Source organism: Malurus melanocephalus, unplaced genomic scaffold (assembly GCF_030028575.1).
Source record: "Malurus melanocephalus ecotype Western Australia unplaced genomic scaffold, MMel_1.1 scaffold_701, whole genome shotgun sequence".
NCBI classification, from domain to species: domain Eukaryota; kingdom Metazoa; phylum Chordata; class Aves; order Passeriformes; family Maluridae; genus Malurus; species Malurus melanocephalus.
In genome coordinates this window covers 240582-266940 of record NW_026623933.1, presented here as the reverse complement: position 1 = coordinate 266940, position 26359 = coordinate 240582, and the positions used below count along the sequence as shown (strand labels likewise).

The 26359-nt window shown below is 38.1% G+C and overlaps 2 protein-coding genes across 2 annotated transcripts in view; one reads left to right on the top strand and one right to left on the bottom strand.

The window, feature by feature from the left end:
* The first annotated feature begins 6 nt into the window (after positions 1 to 6).
* IL7 (interleukin 7) lies at positions 7 to 9399 on the top strand. The gene is made up of 5 exons (XM_057384341.1): positions 7 to 106; positions 3794 to 3936; positions 5961 to 6047; positions 6826 to 6978; positions 8287 to 9399. The coding sequence occupies exons 1-5, from the start codon at positions 97 to 99 to the stop codon at positions 8431 to 8433; spliced, it is 540 nt and encodes a 179-aa protein (XP_057240324.1). The 5' UTR covers positions 7 to 96; the 3' UTR covers positions 8434 to 9399.
* Positions 9400 to 13037: 3638 nt separating this feature from the next.
* Positions 13038 to 26359, bottom strand: part of ZC2HC1A (zinc finger C2HC-type containing 1A) — a 40308-nt gene continuing 26986 nt past the window's right edge. The window contains exons 10-11 of the mRNA XM_057384338.1: positions 17938 to 18045; positions 13038 to 17284 (exon numbers count right to left, since the gene is read on the bottom strand). Coding sequence (XP_057240321.1) covers positions 17098 to 17284; positions 17938 to 18045 — 295 coding nt within the window. The 3' untranslated portion in view covers positions 13038 to 17097. The remainder of the gene's footprint in view (positions 17285 to 17937; positions 18046 to 26359) is intronic.

Here is a 26359-nt window from a genome sequence, read left to right as displayed (position 1 = left end):
GGCGCTCCGCGGGCTGCGGCCGTCATGGGCGAGGCGGCGCCGCCACCATGACCGCGGACCCGTCGGCGCAGCTCCTCGACAGCCTCCCCACGGACCATGTTCCATGGTAAGGAGCGCGCCCCGCACCGCACGGCTCCGCAGCGGGGGCCCTGCTCCACCTGCGCCCGGGCCGGGCTCCGCCGCGCCGCTCCGCGCCCGCGGCCGCGCTGGCTCCTCACCTGCTCCGCTGGCTCCGCGCCGTCGGCCCCGCCGTCTCGCCTGCTCTGCCGGCGCGCTGCCGCCCGSCGCCTTTTAAACCCGCGGTGACGGCCGGGGAAATTCCCGGTTTTGCTTTTTTTTTCCATTTTCCCCGTAGAATGAAAGTAAAAGCTCCCGGTTCCCATCACTCCTTCTACCGGGAAGCCGAGGTCGGGAGTGGCAAAGTCAGCGGGACAGCCCGGGGCGGGGGAGCTGCGGGAAACAGTGCTGCGCGCCGTCCGCGCTGCACCTACCGAGGGCGCCTGCCTTCCCTCGGGCATCTGCCCTCCCGTGGGCTCTGCCGCCCCGTGGGCACTGCCTTCCCGTGGGTACTGCCGCCCGTGGGCACTGCCTTCCCTCGGGCATCTGCCTTCCCGCGGACACTGCAGTCCGTGGGCACTCCCACCCGTGGGCAGTACTGACCCGCGGGCTCTGCCGCCGTGGGCTCTGCAGCCCGTGTGCTCTGCCTTCCCGTGGGCACTGGTGGGCACTGCTTTCCCGTGGGCACTGCCTTCCCTCGGGCATCTGCCTTCCCGTGGGCTCTGCCGCCCGTGGGCACTACCGCCCGTGGGGCACTGCCTTCCCGTGGGCATTGCCGTCCGTGGGCTCTGCCTTCCCGCACTCCCGCCCGTGGGCACTGCTGTCCGTGGGCACTGCCACTCATGGGCACTCACACCCGTGGGCACTCCCTCCCGTGGGCTCTGCCTTCCCGCGGGTGCGGCCGGAGCAGGTGCCGCAGCAGCACCGGGGTTCCTCGCCCGCGGGAGGGAGCGCTCTCTCGCCCGCCCCGTGCGGCGGGTCCGGAGGGACAGGGACAGAAGGACTGGCAGTGACCCGCTCCCCGCTGGGATTGCGGCTGCAGAGGGGGCCGGGGGCAGAGGGAGCCGCCCGCCGGGATAGGATGGGTTGTGGGTTGTGGGGGACCGGGGCTGCTGCAAGGATCTCGCTGGGTGCGGCCGAGGACGAGCCTCGGGCTGTATGCATGGGAGGGTTTCTTAAAGCCAGAAAGCCAAGGGTTGGGTTTTTTTTTTTTTTTGATGTGTGGAAATACTGGAATATTAACTCTTCCTGCCTTTTCTAGCAGAATTTTTGGGGCTTTCCAGATATGACTTAGAAGTTTCTGGGAATTCACTGAAAAGATGGGTTATTACCAGTAATACATACTCTTTCCTTTGAATTGGTGGCCATATGGCCACCATATTCTTTGAAATTTAACTTTTCATTGAAAGTTAACTGGTCTTTGAAAATTAACTTTAGGAAACTGCTTTCAATTTGCAATCTAAATCTCCTAGAACTTTTTATGACACTTGTCTAATAGTTTTTCCAGAGGACTTATTTAGGAATGTCTGAACAGAATTGATCACCATCCTGCAGTGGCTGAAGGGACTTCATCAGTGTGCAACTTRTGTCCTGCTTTTATTCTGTAATTTCCTCATTTGAAAAAGATTGGCAATCTAATATCTCTGTATGATACAGAGAAAGTAAAAATGAAGAAATAAAAGTGACTTTGTATGTTTCACCTCTTACCTCCACTCATTGCTGGACAAAGCAASTTTAAAGTGATGGAGTCAGTTAGATTGTTCTAATTTAGAGGACTGCTACTTTTGTCTCTTGAAGCATGTTTGTGAAGCTCAAGAATACTCAAGTTGTTTGTATTACCCTACCTGCAAACGTTGCAGARTCTATCTTTTGCATGGGCTCAAGAGGTGTGATGGGAGATTGGAAAAATGTTGCACTGTAATTGAGTTCTTGAATGCTTTTTTAAAAATTTCTTTTAAAATATCGAGTCTTCATCCTTCAAACTGATAATTTATTCAACACAGATACAGTTAGCATAGAGATTTACAAAGATAAAGCTCTGTGGAAGTCAGGTGTGCCCACCTGGAGYTTGAAGATCATAAAGAGTCACCTTGCATAGTTTTTATACTTGTTAGATGCAGACTCCATTTAAGATCCATTTTAGCTCATCAGGCTAGATTTTTGGAGACATTAATACTCTTCAKCTGATCAGTATATGAAAAGGTTAGAAAATTTGATTTTCATCCCATCAAATTTCTCATTAAAATTTGGCAGGTAGCTTGCCACAAGAAACCTGTGATTTAGCTTGTACAGGTAAAATGTTTCCAGTCCTGTTTCTAGGACAGAGGRTACATCACAGCATGTTCACAAGCAGTCTGTCAGAAAAAGAAGGCTTCAGTAGTCAGGAAGAGTGTGCATTCTGCTTTGGAGATTCATTCTGCTGCGTGTGGAGGGAGTTGGCTGGGATGGGCTCTGAGGGATTGTGTTTCTTCTAGAGGCAGGGAGCACGTGGTGTGACTGTGGCTCTTACATTGCAGAAGTTAAGTGGGTCGATAAAAATTACGGTCAAGTTTTACTGCTTTCTTGTTGGTTGTTGAAGATTCCTCTCTGAGGCTGTGATTGATTAGTGATGCCCAAGTCCAGAGGTGCCCATCTCTGGAGTGTGGGACTGGCTGTACCCAACAGCCCATCCTCTCCAGAGAGGAAGGAAAGGAGCAGCTGGGGCCAGCTGGGCCCTTCGTCCTCTCCTGGCTGCCATCCCACAGCTACTCTGTGTGCAGCTGTTCTTACTCAGTAGCAGAGATGGGAGAAACAGTGCATGCTCCTCCAGGAACCTGCTGTGATCTTTGCTAGTACTCCAATATGAATTTCTAGTTTTGCGTTGGGTTTTTTTTTTCCAAACCTTCCATTCAAGCATCCTYGCCACACTGTTTATAAACCAGAGTCCAATAACAAGCTTCCTAATCACATATTATCATGTATTCAGTTTCCCTCATTCCCAGTGCCAGGTCAGTCACCTGCAGCCTCCTGTCAGTCCCTTCAGCCTCTGTTGATATTTCAATCTTTTCTCTCTGCCAGTCCTCACAGAACTAATATTTTCATATTTGTTGTACAAGGACAGAAGATGAGGGATCAAAGCAAGCAAGATGGTCGACTAAAGGCAGAAACTAAATGAGGGGCAATGAGGTTTGCTCCAAAAGACTGCAAAAACCTTGCAGAGAAGGTTGTGCTGCTGCTTTATCTTATGTTATGGTCAGTAGCATGGATCTGTACATTTGGTCAGCCTGAAAATGTGCTTAAACACACCTTTGTGTACAGATACATTCATGGGGATTTGTAGAAGTTACCAGATGAAAAATGGACAATTGAGATTCAGCTGCAGATTAAGACACTTGAATGTCTAAACATTTATGATTAAGGTAYTTGTCAGCATATGTCTGATGCAGTTATGGGCCAATAAAATTCAATACTTACAGTGAAGCCTGGAGATGAATTCAGTCCAARCAGTCACCTTGGTCAGCTCAATAGYTGTAGACTCWTACCCTTGYTGGCTAAATCATCTCTGAGTATGAGGGAGTTTAGGCACCCAAAAAGTGTCTTAATCTGGAGRTGAATCCTTCCCTCTAGCCAGGCACACATCATTTGGTTGCACAAAGATATCTTTAAAACAGTTTTAACAGATTATAGAATGTATTTGTTGATACAGCACATGCTCTGAGACATTAATATGTACCTAACTGTTCTTCTTGCAATCCAGCCTTTTTTAGATCCACCTTACCAGTTCTGCCACTGCTCCTTGTTCTGTCTCCAGTGAATTCATCCAGTTGTGCCATGAGAAATAAAACAACTGAAATCCGTGTGAAGTATGAGAATATACTAAGTCACGACATCAATGAGCTGGTAGGTAATAGCTCWTGGGCTTCCAAAAAATTATTGATTATTTTTCGATGCTAGCAATTAATGATAAAATCTCTAATGTTGAAACAAGAGAGAAGACCAATTTAAACTCACATGTTTTGCTGGAATGGTGGTTTTATTTTTCAAGATGCAGGGTCAGGGAGGCTGGGGGCTGTCCCAGCCTGGATGGGGCAATGCCTTGCCACTGTCCTATTGTAGGATGGAGCTTGACGCAATCAGTGCCCCAGGGTGCCATCAAGGACTGGAATGGAACAATGCCATTATTCCAGAAACATTTTGGAAGGGTTTTTTTTTTTTTTTTTTGTTGCAATGAATTGTTGCAATAAATATTGCAGAGGTTTTTTAGGACATAGGTGATTTTTTAGGAGACTGTATGAAAACGAAAGGAGTTATCAAAATAAATACATAAATAAAATCTTAAAGAATTAGTGTTTGTGAAAACTAATGGGAATAGACTGAGCTCTGAAGCTTTACATCCTGAAACAGACATGTATGAGCAACTGCTGTGCAAGTTTTTTCATTTTTCTGTCTTTACATTTCCCCCATTTAAGTGAAATTTATCTTTCATGCAAAATCAGTGTATTGTCACTATAAGTTAACAACAAATATTATGGTGGGTGGGTGGGTGATGGCAATTGCCCACTAGGCACTTTGYTGCAACTGCAGAGCCAAAGTAAGACTGAAAGAGCTTCCAGTCCCTCAACCTGGTGTTTGGAGCAGCTATGTGTTTGCTGCAGAGCAGACCAGTAACTTATATATTAGATCTTTGTAAGGTAATTAAATTTTCTCTAATGCCTTTTCTGAGTTCAGGATTTCCATTAGGTTGGTTTAGTCATAGCCAATATACTGTTTTCAGAAGTGGCCACTGTGCATTATATTAAAGGTGATCTGAGCCAGTGAAAATGAGTAACTCCAATAACAGGTGGCAAATGAAGCCACAGATACACACACAGTTTTTAGCTTGATTATATATATATTAGCATCTAAATTTTGGTGGTTTGGGTTTGTTAATTCGCGTTTGTGGTTTTAGGTTTTTTTCTTTGTCAGTGAGTATTTGACTTCCCAAACTCTTGGTTTTGAAAACACTTCCTGGATGAAGCTGTGTTCACCTTGGGTGAGCTCCTGAAAGACAGGCAATATCTGCAGAAAAACTTCAAGAATTGAGCTTTCTAATGTGTTCATATGCGTGCCTAAGTGAAGAGATGTAAAACAATACTGTCCTGAGCTGCCCTTTTAAAAGCCCTTCTGGTTGGGGCTTTTAAAGCCCTTCGGGTTATCTGGGTACAGGCTGAAGAAGAAAATGAAGCTTCTATTGAGCTGGGTTCCATTGTCATCTTGATGACAAGTGTGAAAGTGGAAGAAAAAACAAGGGAGGATAAACCACTGATAAAAGATTACAGTCAGGCAAAAGAGTGTGTGACATTGCTTAGGCCATCTTCTGTTGTTACATATGCAAAGTGAGTGCTACCCTCTGTCTAGAGCTGGGACACGTATTTATTGAGACAGACACTGAACAAACACTGTATTCAATGCATCCAATGTTACAATTCAAATGTAAAATTTAAACATTGCTCTATGTTTCAAAAGTTCCAAAGAATGAAGTAATTTGATAGAATAGGAAGGTTTAAATTGAGTGTATTTGTGCCCAGTTCTGGACTCTCCAGTATGAAAGAAATGCAGAGCTGCTGGAGAGAGTTCAGCAAAAGGGCCATGAAGGTGCTGAAGGGACTGGATCTTCTCTCTAATGAGGAAAGGCTGAGAGAGCTGGGACTGTTGAGGCTGGAGAAGAGAAGGCTCAGAGGGATTTCATCAATGTGTAGAAATACCTGCTGGGAGGGGGCAAAGGGTACAGAGCCAGGCTCATCAGTAGTGCCCAGTGACAGGACCAGGGACAGTGGGCACACACTGACACACAGGAGGTTCCTTCTGAACATCTGGAAACAGCTTTTTTACTGTGAGGGTGACTGGCACATTACTTCCGTGTCTAAATATATGATATTTTACAGGTAAATATGTCTGCAGAGAATCGTGACAGGTGCTGCAGGAATAAAAAWCCTGAAAACATGAAAGTGTTTTTCTGCAATGATACTGAGGTAAAATTTAACTTCTGAGAATAMAAACTCAAATGAGTTCTTTATACAGTCCAATCCCTGAATAAAATRGTGTGATAGAGTCGTGTTTCTTTTTAAAAGTCAAATCACAATATTCAGGATTGCTCATTTTTTGAATCTGGAATCAYGCAATGTGTCAAGTAAATTGATTGTTTGAAAATTTAAATATTAAGCTATTCCATATCCAAGAAATGTTGGTGGTTTTTTTCCTACTATGAAGATTCTTCTATGTTTTTAATCCAAAATAGACACAACACCTTTTTTTTACCAACACTTCTTGTTTTGTAAGTATGCATTAAAATTTTCCAACTTCTGTTTTTATTTTTCTACAGAAAATTATATTAGCTCAACTTTTCAGATCTGAAAGCTTTACAATAGTAGCTTGGGCAAATCACAAATGCCAGAAAGCATAATTGTCAGCTGTTGCTACAGATTTATCATGAATTGATAAAAGGACTGGCTGCAAAAATAATTTGTTTTCCTAACTACATCAATTGATTCCATTACAGCTGTGATTTCTCCCTAACATCATTATGCTATTATTATTACTATTAAAAATTGCCACTTTAAATACCTTGAAGAGATGGCAGGTAAGGCAGATTAGCTGTGTGTTTTATTGGAAAAGATTTCACTATGAAAACAAAAGAAACTATTAGTAATTGATGGAGGGTTTGAGTTTTTTTTAAAAGACAAACCAACATTATAAACAATTAATGGTGTACAAGCTTTTGAGGACATATTTTCCTTGTTCTCTTGACAGGAAATAGAATCACTACAGAGCATGGCATGCAACATGCTCAGATTCTTTAATAAGCAGAGAATCAACAAAGCCTTTAGATGGAAAGCAGCATTCGTCTCATGTGGGACATTACARGTTCTACAGTGCAAATGTGAAAGACCTAAAAAAGAAAAGGTGAGTCTAGTCCTTCTACAGTTTAACTAGCTGACTTCTTTCCTAGAGCTTTTCAGCACAGGCTGTCAAATCTCCCTTTAAAAGTTCAACAGTCATGCATGTGTTCAATGCAAGAAGAATTCTACTCTGTATAGCATTTATTTTGTAACACACATTTAAGCCCAGTGCAAAGACTGAGGCCATCATCTGGAAGTCTGTGGTGAAGACATCTGCTCTGGTTCAGTAGTGAAATACCTAAGTTAATTCTCCAGTGAGAAACAAAGATCAGGCTTGCGCAAAGAAGGCATTTACACTTCTCTAGAGTACAAAATCATAATTGTTACTTCTCACTAACCCTAAGASTAATGTTTCATTTGATTTGTTTAAAAAAACAATTAGAGTGAGTTCCTCTCTTTTCTGTAATGCCCTTGGTCTTTGTTTTAACCACAATATCTCAAATTCAACAAGATTAAATATGCTAACATTTGCATTTTTAGTCATTTGCAGAATCTTCTTTTTGATATGTCACTCAAATGTAACAGTGGTCTACGGACTACCATAGCAAAGGAAGAGTGCTCTTTAAAGTGGGGCTCAGTGTTACCTATTGAACACAAAACTATTAACCAACATCAAAAAGTCTCCACATAGGCACCAAAGGATATAATGCTTAAACAAATGGATTCAAGGTTTCATTTAACTCATTATTTTTCTCCTTGAAGTGGAGAGACTTATAATATGGGACCAGCTCTCCAAAGCAATGTGGGTATCTATATTTTGCTTAGGCACCTCTGGTGAATCCAGTATTTGCCTTACTTTAAAAGGTATCCCAGTCAGACATAAAAGTCAGCACCCTTGCAACTCCTCCCTAACCTCATGGATGCCAGATTTTATTTAAAGACCGATTAAAATAATTTAGAAAAAAAACTACGAGCAGTAATTGAACGCAAACGAGAACAATGATAGCTTCGTCTGGTTGCAATCCTGAACTCTGGAGCACAGCACCAGCCCTTGGAACTGGTCTGTCTTGTTCCACTGGTCTCAACATATATAGCTGCAGATTGCCCCAAAATTTAATTTGCTTTATTTTCTCAGTCCTTCAGACAATGGAGGATAAATTTCAAACAATGGCAGAGGATGTACATGTTCTCAGTTGGACATGTTGGCTTCAGGGGTCCTTACTTGCTGTATGTTAAAGCCACATTCTCACAGTCCCATGGGCAGGTTATCCCCAGTATTCATTGGGATTAACACAATCAGTTTGTTTTGAAAGATGTCTGTAGGAATAGAATAARCAGTTCTGAATTAACAATACAATATGGTCTGTTTCAGGTCTGTCCACATGTATTTAATATAGAAGATACAGAGACAGGTGAACAGCCCAAAAAGAAATGTAACCAAGAAGTTTGTGAACTGAAAGAAAATATATCTAGCCTTCGATCCTGCTGGAATAAATTTGAAAAAAGAATTTCCAGGTGATTCCAGATGAATCCTGCTTTTTTCTTTCAAAGTGGCAATACTTGGTATCTTTGCATTTTATATGCATTCTTCAAGTAACCTTGCTCGCATATATGAACACTTTATGCCAGAATTCTGATGGAAAGCTACTGTACCTTGTTCCTGGAGATGACATRAACAGAAATGGCTGAACCAAGCTGCTGAAGTGCAAGAAATGGTAATAAAAGACCAGCATTTGAAACGRAGAACTCTGCAGAAGTCTGTGTTCAACCTTTGTGCTCTGAAAACTACTTTGAATTTTCTGATTTTTCAAGTAGCTTTATAATACTGTCATATGAAAGCAACCAGTTCTATGTCTACTGCAATTTATAAAAACATCTTGGAATCTTCAAGTGAAGAAAACAGAATGAAAAAGCAGCTGGTTTCTTTATATCTATGCAAAACACGTAGTAAGGACCAAAAGTAACAATATACCAAAGCAGCAAGTAATCTTGGATATGTTCTGCTGACATGAAAGTGTTTTCAGTCTGGATCTAATGGGTCCGCTAACTGATTTGGGTTTGGAAAAACAAGGGAAAAGTTAGCTTTTAAAAAAACTTAAGAAGAGTACTGATTTTTGAGAGATGCAGCATGCTTCTGCTGGCTGAACTACACGCAAGACAGTGAGCCCYGTGGAAGACAAAAAGGGAGATGCCTGAATGTAAATTTGCTCAGTTGACTGGGAAGAGCACTATCCTCATGCATTTGGTCAACCCGGAGTTAGCTGCAGGAGGAGCTTCCACAGCTTCAGATTGTGATTTCTTATATGCAATTATTTTATATAACATGTTTTAAGATGTTAGACAAACATGACTTAAAATGTGTGAATATTGTCAGAGAATAATATATTGGCATTTAACTAATAAAGTGCTCATATTTAATTTTGAATAAATATAAGTATTTTTATAGTTGTTTATAACTTTTGCAGTTTCTTACTTTGATATAACTCCTTTGGTAATAAAATATTTGTCTTCTATGGAATTGGGTTGTTCACTTTTTGGCTGTCATTCCTTCTTTTTTAGTTTTTTTTTTTCAGAGACAGTCAGTCATTAAAAGCACAGCTTGTAATGTAACTTCCAATTGCTGGGGACTTTCCATTTTAAAATACCTATTTCTTAGCTGCTTGTAACTTGCYAGTTTAGGCAAACATTTCCATACCAACCAACTGCCTTGAACTAAATACTTCAGGAAAGCTTTAGTTAAACCACACTTGTTTCTTGGTTCAGAGTAAACTAATATAAATTGTTTTATCTATGCTAAWTTTTTTTTTTCTGTAGAACTACTCTGCAAAAATTTTGGTATTCAGAACAAACACCTGAAAAAGCAGTAGTATRTGCTTCAAAGAACTGTTAGCTCAGTGGACTGTAAACAGCACTAGCCTTATGTATTTGACTGGAATAAGATTGCTGTTCTGAATCTGTGAGGGAAGGGGTTAAGAGCAAAGCAATCATGCCATACTTCCCTGGAATACACCCCCACCATTCATTTATGGTGACGAAGAGGCAGGAGTGGTCACTTTGTAAAACTGTGACTGAGACTTTCAGATATTCTCTTCAGTTGTTCATGTAAGAGACTGCAACTTTAACTCCAAATATTTAAAAAGCCTCAAACCAACCCCAACCATAAATCTTTCATGTAACAGGGAAAGGAAATATTTCCCACTAGCATACTGCAGATAAGAGAACMTAACCACTGTTGTAAGGATTTCGCTAGAAATCTCCTCTTCTGAAAGATGACCCAGGAGACAAAGGATTCAGCTGGTCTCTGAAGAACAGTTGTTTTGATTTATTTTGGAAATTCAGGAACAGCTGAAAGCCAACACTTATTTCCTAATAACCACTTGGCAAGGAAAGGGCACTCTGAATTAAAGCAAATAAACACAGATACAGTATTAGCTACTATGAAATTGAAAGTTCGGTGAGTTTAAATGACTTAAGTCTTGGGAGAAATGAAACAGTTCCAGRACTACCCTGGGGGAAAAGACCATGGGTAGACCCAGAGCAGAAATTTAAGTAGTGATTATAAAATTGTGACATTTTTCTGATYACTTCTCTTAATAAATATCCTGCCTGATTCTTGTTGCCAAATTTCTTGAGTCACCATTTACATGCTAAAAGCAGTGATTTGTGCTCTAACCAGAACTTCCTCTGGTCTCCTGAAGTTACAAATGTTGCATAAAGTGCTTTTAAGGAATGGGCAAAGGGATGAAAACCTTGCATKTTATTATCACTGCCATGCCTACCTCCGTGCCACTTTCACACATTTATTTATTTATTAGGTCACAGCAAAGAAACAGTACGAGTAGGTCTCTCTAAATCAGAACCATGATTTAGAAGTATATGGAATTTATGGGAACATGTCAAGAGGAAAAAACATCGTTATTTAAATTAGTTAGCCCTGTTGTTGGAAGAGGTTCAGGTTTGAGACTGAGGAACCTGAAGGTGCACAAGTCCATGGGATGTGATGCGATACATCATCTGTGAGTTCTGAGGGGACTGGCAGAGGAAGTGTCTAAGTCACTGCCCATCAAATTTGAGAAGTCATGGCAGGACAGTCCCTCTGGATGGCAACCTGTCCTTCAGGTATAACTGCWCTGCTCAGCTTTGTGGCATCTGCAAACTTGCTCAGGGTGCACTCAGTCTCACCGTGTCATTGGTGAAGATATTAAATGGGCACCWGTCCCAAAATGAGAGCCCTGAGGGACAGCACTCATTACCAGYCTCCACCTGCACACAGAGACACTGACCACAACTTTCTGGCTGCATCCACCCAGTCAATTCCTTTTCCACTCAATAGTCTACCCTTCAAATCTGTATCTTGCCAAGTAAACTAAAGAGCTCAGTATGAGGAAGTTTCCCCTAAAAAAAAGCAATGAAAAGAGGAACTGGTTTCTGTTAATCCATATTAAGCAAAAAAAAAAAATCTGGAATGCAAATCCTTATGATAATKTCTGTTCACATAAGTGAACTTCTCCAGAAAAATATAAATTTCTGCTTTTTTATCTCAATAATTTTATCAACAAAAGTGTTCTAATATCATGAAGGAGAACAAAACCAGTAAGTTTACTATCCCTTTTTAAATTATTTAAACAAAAAACCACGAACAAAAACAAACAAAAAAAAAACCCCCTACAAATGTCATAGTGATGGGCTCTACATAAACTAAATTCTCAGTATAGTTGGGGAAATAGCAGAGATACAGAGTTAACTTTACATAAGCAGAGMACATGGATTTGAATATCTGGCATATTTTTCAAGGTGACTTAGGAATCCAAATCTCAACTTGCACAATTCAAAAACCCTTTTCTTTGTGTACCTGAAATCAGACATCACAATATTCCTAAGGGTGAAATTTTATTTCTTACTTGTATGCTATATTATTTAAGGTAATTTCACATTTGACTACAAAAATTTGCATATCACAGAAAGTTTTATTGGCATATTTGCTTTATTGTTAACAAGTGGCAAATTAGCATTAAGTGGTGATACACGTTTATTAACTGAAATAGAAATGACACTTTAAAATAAACATAATATACCAAATAAGATGCAAACAAGCCCAAGAATTCTGGCAAAAAAAAAAACAAACAAAAAACCTCACTGAATGGTCACAAACATAAATATTCCAYATACTGAGGGGCAAGGCAAATATAATAAATGCAATGCTGAAAAAATTAACCACCTCCAACACATGAATGAACACACCATTTAAAAACATGGAACATCAATAAATAAACTTACGAAGATAAACATTAAGTGTCATATGAAGGATGAACACCAAGAGTTAAAGCAATCATATAAAGCAGTTTTTGTAACAGTTGTAGCAYACTCAGCACTTTACAGATCCCATTCAAATCCATTCATGCTTCTGCCAGAAAACCAAATAAAAATACAGAACCATGGTAAACCATTCACTCCTATTTAGAACTTGGGTTTAATATTCAGCTATATAAAACTGAGTATTTGATTTGCTTACTCAGATGTTTGAATTAGGGAAATATAAATTCCCTACTATTTTTGTAAAGAACAAACACTAATTAGGAGAAAACACAAAGAAGCTGTTTTCTGGCAAGATGAAGTGGGATGGGACTAAACAGGATCTAGAGAAACRTGTATTATTTTGGAATGACATAACAGCAAAAAAMCAAACCCAAAACAAAACAAAAAATGAACCAGAATGTAAGAGTAATCTCTTATACTGTGAATACTGGAAAGAAAATATCAACCAAGTAACCACTGAATACAGCTAATGGAGTATTTTATTTGACACTTCTTCCAACAACAAAATTAGGTCACTCAAACCTTACTTAGTGAGTTGGAAAAAACCAACCAGACTAACCAGCAACAAAACCATCACAAGCTGGAATAAGCTGTACTTGAAAGGCAATAAAACTATTTTCACCAGAGTCACTAAAACAAATTCTACCAAAGATGAAAATTCTACCTTCTCATACAACCCATAAAACTATTCATAGCTTAGTCAAACTGGATAGAATTAAAATTGAAAAAAGTGCTCTTACTAAACATATTTTTTTCAGCCAATATTAAAAACACTCATAACAGGTTTGTTCTTTGCAATATACAAAGTCTATGTGACGGAAACTAGCACTTCCTGTGACCTTTGTAATACAGAGACAATACCATTTAATTTTATATGCAGACTAATTACAGAGTCCACATCAGTGTGCACATACCTTGTTTATTATCATTTAAAGTACTGCAGTCATCCTTCCTTCCACTGACTCAATAAGCAGGCATCTGGAAATATTCTCCCTGCATTTCAGGTACTAACTCTCAGCTGTGATGATGAATTCAGAGCTAGTCCCTTGCAGATGACACAGAACTTTCCTGATGCATAAAGACTGGGTCAGGTGTTAAAACACAGTTTGTAGCTCCCACCCTGTGAAGGTGCAGGACGTGTGGCCACACTGGAGTGGCCACTGCCCCAGCACTGCGGGGAAGGCTCGCTGCCCGAGCACCATGGAGAGCTCCCCCTCTCTCCTGACCTCCCAGCCAGGGAACCCTCAGGTGGAACTTTACCACTCCTTCCAGGGGTTTCAAGCGTTTTTTGAGYCTCTTTGGCAAATCTGAAAACTTCTGCCTATATGTTCATTTCATAGTTACAACCTGAAATGGAGATGAAGCACTGCCCGTGCCCACCTTCCTGCAGCAGTGTGTAAGACTAATTATCCATATAAACACATATTTTAATTGCTGTGTATTTAGAGACTCCAGTTCTGAAACTACCTAAGGTGTGAGCATCATGCATAATTATAAACCTGTGTAAGGTAGATCWTATAAAGGCTAAGCTGTAGGCTATGCTGTTTTTAATATTGAAGCTAGTATTTGTCATAACTCCATTGCACTTCTATCAGCATAGTTCCAATGATCATGCACTCTTTCCTGGCACAGAGAGGTCCTTTGTGTAAGAGATAATCACAAAAGCAGAATGGGAATGCAAACACCCTCAGCAAAACCAAACAGCAAAACCAGCCTCTTCCATGTTTCTTTAAATGGAATTTTACCTTAGACCTTTTTTCCCCTCTCCTTTAACAAATGGAAGAACCTTAGTAAAGCACATTAGGAAGACAAAATGGCAGACAGTAAAAGAAAATCTGTCATAAGGTTAGACATCAGTCATAGGTTTAGAAATCATCACAACAACTGCATCACTACATTTCACTACAAATAGACAGTGCATAGTTCATGTTTTTTTCCTCCCATGAAAACCAAGGCATAAACGTGTGGAGAAGACTAGGGCAAGAGGGTTTAGATGTAGATCACCAATACATTAAATTTGGGAACTTCCTGACACAGATAATACACTAAAGATTGAAAATTCAGTCCAACTCCCCAAATTTTTTTTCTGTAAATGTAACAAATTTGTTTTCCACATTCAGTTCTGCAGGAACACCATAAAAAAACAATTTACTGTTTTGCACAAACATTCCATTGAGATGGAATTACAGTGATCTGTGCAGATAACTTGTGTAATACAAGCTAGGGTCTGTAACACCACAAATTTCAGAAATCTGTATCRTTCAGTAACAAAATTAGCTGATAAACACAAAATATATTGGGCCTCTCATAAGTCTTACCATACAGCTATGAACTACGTAGTTAAAAAGAATTTCATCTGCTTATACTTACTGTAGATTCAAACAAACASATTATCCAGTGTTGCTATCAACAGTCAATTATATTTCATAACCCTCCTTTGTAAGGCCAAATTAAAAGATCAGTTATAAAAACCTTTTTTTCTGTTCAGGTTAATTCCCTGTGTAATCCTCATGATAAATCACAGATGTGTAAATGAAGCAAATGATGTGCTATTCAAATAATTTACTGAATGCTGCACTGAAAGGCAAGAATCTCACAAACAGCTCACAAAGCAGAAAACATAGTAACTGTATGAGGATTGATTTGAAACTACAAAATCTGCCACCTACAATTCAAAGGAGAAACAGTCAATATGCTTTTTCCTATAGTTACAATAATCCTGGAAAATCTGAAAGGTATTTAGTACCATACTAAACATACCCTTTTAGAAAGCATTTTTAATAAATGGTAAAATGCATTTTCCAGCAGAAACAACTGAAAATTCATCAGGTCAGAGTAAATTCACTATCTGAACAAACCTATTCTGGACTGGCCTCTCTGCTGATAGACTCTCAGCTTGCAATAGTTCAGTCTGMACACGTGGCCCAAGTCCAGGGCAAATTTTCCAAAGCAGGCTTATCTATGAAAGAATGCAGCATTCCAGTTTTTCCAAGCACAGACATGAATGTGCCATAATATGAATCCCAGAATCTAAACTACTTACAAAATAAATTGGCTAGGATTTGTCAGTTGTAACTATCACTACCAGTCATCCATCCTATCATGCTTGGTAGCCAGCTTACACCAATTATAATTAAGACTACACTGAATGAAGGGTAATTTCTAAAAAAACATTTTTGTAGAAAAACTGCAAGACACTCACTGAACTAATTTTAAAACATCCATAGCTTGTGGCTTGCTACATGACTACATCAAGTCTCTTAAATCTCATTCTCTTAGACTGGYATCAGCTTTGAAGTTGCTTTTTGTCAATCAGGTCTTCTTCCAAACTGGCCCCATTGATAATCACAATTTTTGAAGATGTATGCAATGACCATAATACTATCATGGAACACTACGTTATATTATGAGTAAATTGCAATGAAATCAAAATAATTGAAACGAATGGTGTTTGTGAGCTGAAAGTACCAATTTCTGAAAAAAGAAAGTATTTACTGTGGGAAAGGCACAGTTAAGTTGTTTCAGATTGTTCTTTCACGCACAATGAATATGGTGCTAATACTTCAAATCAAAACTTCACAAAAKAAATTACTACAATAAGATACAAGTTAAGTGATTTGGCTTGTGAGAGGTTTCAGTATCCCATGTAATTGGTAAAAAGCCCAACTTTGAGTCTCTCCCTYCTTCCCAATGAATTAATATGAAATCTATTACTAACTTGAAGAGGCTGCTGTTTGAAATCAGTAATACACAAAATTGCAAAACAACCCCATCAGGTATTGGTGTATAAACCTGTGAAGCACAATTATTCCTCTATGTATTCGTACATGTAAGCTGTGCTATCTTCACAGAATAAGAATAAAGAAGAGTCACTACTTACATCAAGATCCACTGCTCTAATAGCATTCATTCTTACAGAACTATTTTTTTGGTATTGGATATATCAAGAAGGCTGTTTTTAAAATAAGAATTCAACATTTAGGCAGGATAAGCATAGACTTTGACTTTAATTAAGGAAACGAGGGAAGACAAAAATGAGCAGGACCTTTGGAAATAGGACGTAGACAAAGCACAACATCTTTAGACATGCTAGTCTCGGTGGAGCACAGAAGGAGGAAGACAAGTATTTCAGAACAAAAGGAACTTAATAAAATGAAGATATCATATTTGCCCTTATAAATACATTAAAATAGTAACTTCTTACTGAAAACAGAACGTGGAAAGCCACAAAAAGAAAATCTTGTCTTTCTTCTTACATGCAAAGAGAATTCTCAGGTAGTCTTTCCACTYTGATTCTTTAAAAAAACCTAGGAAGCAACTGGAAAGTCCAATTAGGATATTACTRTTCAAGAGTTTAAAGATCCAGACCTTTTAACTAGGAATTTGTAAGGAGCTGCTCAGGTTGTTTTCACTTAGAACACAGCATCTAAGTTACTGTCATAGATKAAAGAAATGCCTCTACAGAGAAACTTTTGAAGCCCAAGTTGCTCATGGCCAGTTCCCTATAGGTATTAAGCTACATAAATGATTTTTAAAAAATCCTTTGTCTAGTAGGATTTACAAAAAAAAATAGCATAGAACCACTTCTGCTACCTAGGTTACTTAACATATTTTAACCTTCATTTTAAATATTTTCAACAAAGAGTAAAGAATGGCACAGTTTTAGGTAGCTGCTATTTTTATATACAGTATAYATATTGGTTTATAAATAACTGTGTAACCAGAAGATTGCACTCAGAAAATTAAAAGGTGATGTTTCAACGTTTGCAGCATGAAGTCTAACTGGATGGASTGCTCTAGCTTTCCATGCAACAGTACATAGCAGATGTTCCAATCACTTGTTTTCTTTCTGCTTTTAAAATTGTGCTCACACAACCATTCTTCGAATTCCACACTCACAGCAGAACTTTGCCCATTCCACTGGATACTTCGTTCCACATTCATGGCAGAACTTGGATAAATGTACAGGTGAAATTCCTTCGCTGCTTTTTGCACTTCCTCCATTGACTGAGGATGAGCAGTCTCCACTGTCACACACCGTCTTCCCATCAGACCTGAAAATTCCCAGATAAAGAACATTCTCTGTAAGTCARTTCAGCACAACCTGATATAAAATTAGTCTAATCCTTGCAATGAATACCTTTATTGTTACTGTCATTTTCATGCCTGCACTTCCTATTTACAGTAGTACATCTTACACACAACGCTCCCCAGGCTCCCATATGTATCCCCAGATACCCACTTTCCCTACAAGAAAACAAAAACCACCAAAGTTCTAGGAACAGGATCAAGTATTTCACTGACTACTTAGAATAACTGGAGTGTCTGAAAAYTTAAAGCCCAGCTTGTCCAAAAAAGAAAGGCTAAAACAGCAATACAATTTTTATCCTACCCTTTAAAAGGGCAAGAYAATCTGGGTGCTTAGCATGCAGATTTCACTCAATTTCTACTGAAAGAACATTCGCTTGTTTTTTCAACAGCTCCCAAGTGGTTTTTGACATTTCTAAGTCTCTTCTGTTCACATCAGAGACATCTGATGACAAAGGTGTGCTGTCAAATGACAGATAYGCAAAATATATTGATCATCTTAAACAAGCCAAATATTTATTAATTGCAAAGAATAATATATTCTCCAATTTCTTTTGAATAAGCAATCCCCTTTAATGAAGGCTCTACTGATGAAAACATCCACAAAGTTAAAAGCTACCTTAAGTACATGTCTGAATTGYTCGTTTTTCTTCTGTTTGTTAAAGCACCTGTGCTCATGGCCCTTGACACACTAGGAGGGGTTGATGTCCGGGTTTTTGTTGTGCCTCTAAAATAGAAGAAATATCAGATRATTTACACAYSCACACAGAAATACATACAATATGCATTTCCAAATTTTTATATATATGCAGAAATAAAAGTTCAACAATCCACACATTACTTAATTGCATGAAAAATAACTAATTTCCTACCAAAAGCAGACAGAGGAGCTTTGGCATGAACTTATATGGTTTGAACTTTATGACTTGAATCTTATAATGACAAGCTAAGTGAAACAGCAAGTCCCTTCCAGTCCGTGTGTCTCACTTCCTAACAGATAGATCCTGCACTACTGATTGCTCAGTATATTCWAATGTCTACCTTGACAAATTATAAGTCACTTTTTAGAACTGGCAGATCCTTTAGAAGAGTAGCAGATTACTGTAGGTCTAAATAGTTTAAGATCTGTAGAAAGGACACCATATCCAATACTTTGGGACCAATATGAAGTGAGCCATAAGACTTTTTTCTTCTTATATAATGCTGTAAATCCCTTTTCTTCAAAGCATAATTATGTTTATTATTATAAATAGAAGGCAAAGAATAAAAGTGCATCCAGCTGGGCCTTAGGGCCTCWATTTTTTCTAAACTGTCACAGAGCTCCTAAAGTTGGCATCAATAGTATGACCACACAGATGTGAAAACTGCTTTCCTCARGACTCACGAGTTTTATGAGAAGCCAGTATACAATAAACAGCACACCACTTTGGTGAGTAGAGAAGAATCAGAATAAAAAAATCTGAGTAGCACTGAGAAAAATGAATGGGAAGCGGCATTGTTTTATCATTAGTGACCAAGGACAGAAATTTGCATCATTGCTCACAAGAATTACCATTCACTGGGATTTCTTCTTCTTTGGCAAGTCTTCAGACTATGACATCCTGCGCATGACCAAGTTTTTCTGCTCTCATTCTTGAACACCAATRCATAAATGAAATTTAAGTTGTGACTCTCTCAAGGACATTAAAAAAATTAAAACAACACTCCATTAAAAAACTTAGTCACTAAGAGACCATTTGTTCCCTTCAAATAAATCTAACTGCTCCTTTCARAATTATACACTATCTGGTCTTGGTTTGGTTTTCAAACCACATAGGTTTGTTAAACCACACATTAAGGAAATGCAGTCAACTCAAGTAACTTCAAATGCAAATGAGGAACATGCAGTAAGTCCTGAATTATACACAAGCTGCATAAAACATTTTYCCCTTCATGTCATGAATAGGGAATAAAGATTGCTTTTCAGCTCCTTCTATCAGTTCAGTCAGTAGAAAAGTGATCAAATAATCARGCACAAAGGTGGAAATCAGCAACTAAATTTAAGATTAAATAAATTGAAATTATATTTAACCAAAATATTAAAGTCTAACAAGAATGGCTTCTGCATGCAACAGGTTTAGAGTGGAATRATGAAATACAGCTAACTGGGCAGAACACTAACCTTCTCCATTAGTTTTCCTGTCTGCCCCCTTATTTAGCAAGGAGATTCCAAAGATGGACTTAATTGAAAAAAAACACTGAGCAGACTGAAAAGTGCTTCACCAGTTACATCAGAATTAAATCTTACTGGAAGTTATGTCAGTCCTTCAGAAGTTACAGAATTCCAGGACAAAAGCTCTAAATGTAACCTAAATTACACTTCTRTAAGTATACACAACACTACAAATGCTAAATACTCATCTTGTGCTATTTTCCTCATCTCATTATACAATGAAGATAGACCTTTGCTTATAGTTGAGTAAAATTTATTAGAGCTCAACAGTAGAAAGAACATACTGGACTGTTACTTTACCTGTTATGGAAGACAGAAAAGAATATAAAGAAAAATTCAGCCATACACACAGAAACATCATGGATCAGGGATGATTAGACAATGAAGCAAAGAACAGAACTGTATCTCAATTCCTGTTTAGACAGCTCCAAGTAAGTAAAAGAAAAATTCAAAATTATTACTGACTCAGTTTTCTCTRAATTTTCACACCTTGGGACCAGTACACTAATTTTTCAAAAATAACAGCATTAGTTTCTTAAATTGATGTCTCTGAAGAGTGTACTTTGATTCAGTTTTGAAGATCATGTTAGGAGCCTAGGTATTTGAAATAAATTGACATAAAYATCAGTTCACTACTCTTTCCTGTGTTTCAACTGTATTATACACTCTCATCCCACTAAGTAATCTGAAAATTTACCTGATGCTTTAGTACTAGGTGAACACTAAAGAAATTTCTGAGAAAACAGTGTCTTAATACAGCACTCAGGCCACTGACTGAGCTGGGGAGGGAAGGAAATCAAAATACTGAAAAGCCACATTCAAAGTGCACAGTCCACCCTGTATATCAAAGGAGGCGAAGTTTCATGAACAGGACACCTTCATTCCAAGATGTTTAAACACAGCTTTCTGCATAATTTCTGCAGTCTTTTTTTTCAAAACTAGTTTTCTAAAAATATAGGAAACCCCCCAAATATATTTTCAGAATAGAAACTTCAAATCTTACCCATTCTGTGGTTTCTGATATTTTTGATGAGTAAATAACTCAAGGAGTAGGCTGCCACTGTCTACAATTTTATTCAGCCCAAATCTAGAAACATAATTAGCAACAAGTTTCACRTACACTTGGTGACAAAATCTTGAAATTGCATCCTTAAGCAGCAATCTAATCTCTACAGAGAAATGTCTTCCAACAAAGTGAGATATTTTTGGTTATTTCAACTTGTGCCACCACAGCTTGGTTTCTTCTGATCTGCCCCATCTCTGCCTTCTCTGTCCACTTCTGTTGTTTTTCCTGTTTGGTTTGATTTTTTGTTTTGTATTTAAGAGCTATATAAATCCCTGTTCTATGTTGTATCACATGAAATATGAATAGACCCTGACAGCAGATGAGTTTGTACATCAATACCAGCTGTAACTCTTAAAATTTGGACATACTTTAAAGAAACTTATTATCCACTCTCTATTTTAAAAGAAAAAAGATTGAAATTGACTTCCCCTCCTATAGCAGCTCATGTTGTWCATTTAGTTGAATTACCACAACTTGCAAAACACAAATCTGAAAGTAATTTGTAAAAGAAGCTTCTCTTTTTCTATGCACACATTCATGATTTGATTGAATCCTATCAGAAAATACWAACATATAAAGCTTGCTTCCTAGACAAAGTGTTTTCAGATATTGACAGCTTCCACTGCAACCCACAACAGCTCATAGTTCTGTGCAGTCATAAATAATTTTCTGCTGACTAATGGCATGCATAATAAAGTCCAGAAACCTTTGCCATAAACTGCAACCATCCACACTACTATGCTGAATTTCGGAATGGTTAGGAAGTATTCACGTTTGCTGAATGCTGTTGGCAAGCAATATTGAATAACCTACTGCAAGCAAGGCAGATTTAATTAACAAACTCAGTGCATACTATAGTAAGAACCAGAGATGGTACAAAGAGCAGAATTGATTATACTTTTAAAAAAWTTCTTTCAAGAAGAAAAATATCAAATCACTGCTCTACAGATAGGGACTATTTAAAGCAATTGCAGTAATTCATTAAGCTAAATTTCCAACCTCTTAATAATGTATATAACAGARTATATGTAATGTGAAACAGAAAATATGTAACAGAATGAAAAACTGAGCTAATTTTTGATGGTTCATAGGATTTATAATTCTCAACAAACCTGAAAACAAGAAATAAAAATATAAAGACATTCTGTTTGTCTAAAAAGAGCTCCCATTGCTTTTGTTTCTTCAAATAAAAACCAGAGTTCAAATATTCTGTCCCTGTCTCAAAGATACTWCAGCTTTGGTTACAGCATTAAGAGATTCAGACACATTTCTACTATGTAAAGCGTTACATTGCACATATGTGCCACTTAAATTATGACCTATTTCTCTTTTACAATATGAAAAAGCAGCCCATTTAAATTTGGCATCTCCAAAATATATCAAAGGCTTAACGACAATTTACTATCTATTTCCTTTTTAAAAGATTAGAATAATTGGAATGCCAYTCCTTCCAAATGCAGATCTTACCTTTATGTAAAGTAAGTTGGACTTAACCAAAGACTTTATGTTACATCACAAAGTCTGCCTTCCTCACGKTTTTGGACCATCACAGCTACCTTACAAATGTAGCAGTTAGACAAACATTTGACCTTAAGAGAATAAAATTACTTTGTCAAAAACCAGTACAATTATTAGGCTTAAATGGTTGCCTCAGCTWTGCATCACACCAATCAGTTTTATCTCAGGTTTAGAAAGACACAAGTTCATTACTTTTAATATGTAATCAAGTGCTGACAGAAGAAATAAAATCTGAGGGAAACCTTCATCTTCCCTGTCCTACTGGAAAGCTGTTTACCTTGCACTGATAYTAAATATGTAATTTATTCTTCTCCTACAGCATTTATATTGAAGACGTACATGGCAGCTGATGTTTGTCAAGGGCATAYTTTTCTGCTTAGGAAGAACATTTTTGCAAAATAGATAAACCACACTGATTTGTAATACTGATTTGTAATACTTACTTCTTTACAGGCAACAACTCATTTGGCCTTTTGACCGTACTGTTTGTTTTTGTATCAGTGCCATAAAACCTTTGCACATCTCTTCCAGTTCACAGTGGTGGGCCTAACTTGTCCATTTTACCATTAAAATATATAAAGGGGTGCTCATAAGGACAGTGCTAAATTGCTATTCAAGTTACGAAAAAAAAAATTAAAAATACTCACAATCCAATACTTATATTAACAAAGAAATTCCATTGACTTTAAAAGTACAAATCAGATTTTAATTATGCAGCAAACAGAAGAGTTCTTCTTGATGAAGGATGGATTCCTTAGACTTCAAACTAGGTTTCCAATACTTGTTTTTAAATTCTTTTTCAAATAAAACACTAATTGCAGTTATCCTCACATTCTGCACAATGTACTCACATTTGGCCTCTTTTAAGAGCTTTAAGAGCTTTCATGATGCCATACAACACATCTAGAAAAGGGGGCTCATAATTACAAGTCATAGTAAGTTTAACAAATTAGAATATATCAGATATGTAAGTATAAGCCTCCTTAAGTTTAGAATTAGTGAGAAGAAAATTTTTTTCCTTTTTTCTTTTTTTTTTGTTTGTTTTGTAAAGGCAGAATAGATGACAGTCTGGAAATAACCCAGCTTTGTTTTAGTAACAAAAACCCCACTGACAATAGACAGCATTATATACACAGGCAATACTTCAAAACTTTTTTTTTCATTGTTATGGATAACATCTGCAAACTAAAAAGAATAAACCAAAAGTCAAATTTTAAAACATTTTTTAAAAAGGCAACCAATAAAAAAAATCCCTCCCTCACAGCATCATAAGGAAAATKAGCTTTTCAGAAATCACAACTTATATTAAAAAATAGAGCTTCAAGTTCTGTATTTKTATGATCTTTTCATCATAAAGTAAAACCTACAAAAAGCCTCCCAAACAGATGTTCTARTTCAAACTAATTAATTCAGGAAATGCTTAATTAATTCCTGTTTGACCCAATATATACTCTTTAAATATACTTTCCAAGAAACTGAAAAGGAAGATTGAGGTCTTTGACACTGCAAGACACGTAACCTTACTCAACCTGATTTTCTTAGTTACTTTTGAACCTTTAACAAATCATCAGCATAATCTGTGAACTCCAGGCACATACAGAATAGAAAACCAAAGAAATAKCCTAGTAGTCATAATACTGTCAAAGAACTATACTATTCTTTCACACCTTAACAAAACCAAAAACCCAAAACTGACAGTCCTTTTGCGTTCTAATGAAAAAACACGATCACACAAATCTTTTGAAATGCAAAGAYRTCCAASACAACTCCTTACMTATCTTGATTTMATTGAAMAAAGCCCTGTAAGTTATRGTCTTCATAAAAGGAACAAACTGTTTTAAAAAGATAATGTTTTTAAAGGTTACAAATGCTTTACAGCAAATATTTAAGTGGAATTAAAAATTTACTGTTATTGATTTGGTGTGCTGTTCATTTTGAATTTGAGCTGTAAGACACTAGTAGATTTATCACTAACAGACATGATTCCCAGGAGGGAAACATTAACATTAAATTGTATGTTTTATCCCCAAAATAGAAAATAAATTGTAATTTATATTTTAAGGGTTCATTTGCCATATTAAAATATATCATATAATTTTCCAAGAYCCATTAAAAACAAGCATAACTGTTCACAAATGAAACATGTACAGACAATTAATCTGTACACCAAAAGACCCCTGGCTGGCTACAAATAATGATGTCAAGTTCTGCCAGACAAAACAGTTTGMATGTGGGCACGGAGATAATCTGTTTGCTTTATCCTCAGGTTAGGAAGAACCTACACAATTTTTTCTCCCCAAGATCCGATTACTTCTAGCTTACTACAAGTGCCATACCTCTCAAGAAATGTAAGACAGTGCAAGACTCTATACCACCATAAAATACATATCAAACGTGGGTTCATAAAATGACATTAAATTATWAGCCTAATGACAATTTATGTAGAATTCATTTTCCTCTTCTTAGCTCCACAATATCAAAACAATAAAAATCTATTTTCACCCAAATGAATGAAGATTTTCCTACTGACTACATACAATAGTTACATGCTACTCTTGCACGCTCAGGTGCACCTCTAGGGCMCAGAAATTATGCCCTTATKCAACRTTTTCATTCATRCTGGAAGAACTGTCTGAGTTCTTGCTCTGTGCAGGCAGAAAAAGAAAACTCACAGCAGAACTCAGCCTCCACATCCTGATCTACACGCACAAAGTAAGCCTCACTGGCACTAGTACAGCTTATATTGATGATATYGTGCTGTGCTCTCTCACTGGTCCTTTACTTGGGAAGTAGAAGAGGAGAATTCAAAGCTGTTTTAAAAAAAAAGACACATCGTAAAAACAACTTACAATACGCGAGCTCACAAAATAGGGTTCCATTTCTGCTCATACAAAATAAAAATGTCTGCTGCGATATTGTACATGAGGTTCACAGGCGAATTTCTCAACGGAGCCACCCGCGGGGAGGCCCGGCCCCGGTGCCACCCAGCGCTGCGCCAGCGCCACCTGGCGGCCGCGAACGGCACTGCGGGATCGGCGCTGCGTCACCTCCTGTCCCTCCACGCATCCCTGCAGGGAACAGCGACCACGGCTCCGGCAGCGGGGGTGTCCCATCACATCGCCCTCTCCAACGCACATATAATTCATCCTTGATATCGCATAATGTAATTGTAATTCTACTATTAAGCMTCTCTACTATCACCTCTCTGGCAAATCCAGAATTACAACAACCTAGGCAAAGATGGAAGGTTACACAGTTAAATAACACACAAAAATCCACCCCCAAGAGTTACAGTTTCCCTTAGTGCAAACTGAAGGACTTTTCTTACAGGAAAGCCTGGAATCTGCCCTGGTCAAAATAATGTGTGTGGGCTCTTTAATATTTGTCAAGGAGGAAAAAAAAAGTGATTGCTTACCATTTCATTTAAAATGGAATGTCCTYAAAACAATCCCCACACAACACATTCACTGACAACTCAGAAAAAAGAGCATGACATCTTGTCTTACAGCATAAGCTGTGTCTGACTTTGGTAMAACCGAATCCCAGATCTCACGCTAAGCCTTGTCATTTTACTGGTTTAAATCATAAATGAAGTGAAAGAAATCTTGTTGAATCCTACTGAAGGTTAATGTTCAAAAGTTCTTCTATTTTAGAAAATAATYCCAGCTGCATTTAGCTATAACCTAAATTACCAGGTGTTTTAATGTTTAAAATCTGTCACTGCAGCATTAACTATTTTCACTCTCATCCAGGACATTGACTGTTAGTGTCTCTGACCCTATTCTGGTACAATTTTGTAGGTATTTCAACAGAATAAAATGCCAATACTAAGGCCAAAGTTGAGATGATTAAGGCCAAAATTGTAATCAGTGACCAAGCTGAGGTACCTAACTTCCATATTGCAACTGCTCCTACAGGTCTTTGCTTCAACCTAACTTCTGACAAATTTGTGCCCAGAAACAAATGCAATGAAGCTGAGAAAAAGAAATAAATGCCAGGTCACAGACACAATACTTCGGAACAAGACACATCTAACAGCTACCTGGAGAAGACCAGTTAGTATGAGCAGCAAGTATCTTAAGGGTTAGTTTGGGAAAACAGAAGAGAACAAGTTTTTTAGAGCAATGAGAAAGGCAGAAACACACTCATCACACCCATATTCTTAAAATCTGGAAATTGTGCAGGCAATAAACCAAACTCATATTTACTGCTTTGCAGCAGAGATCATTATCTAGAGCTGTGCCA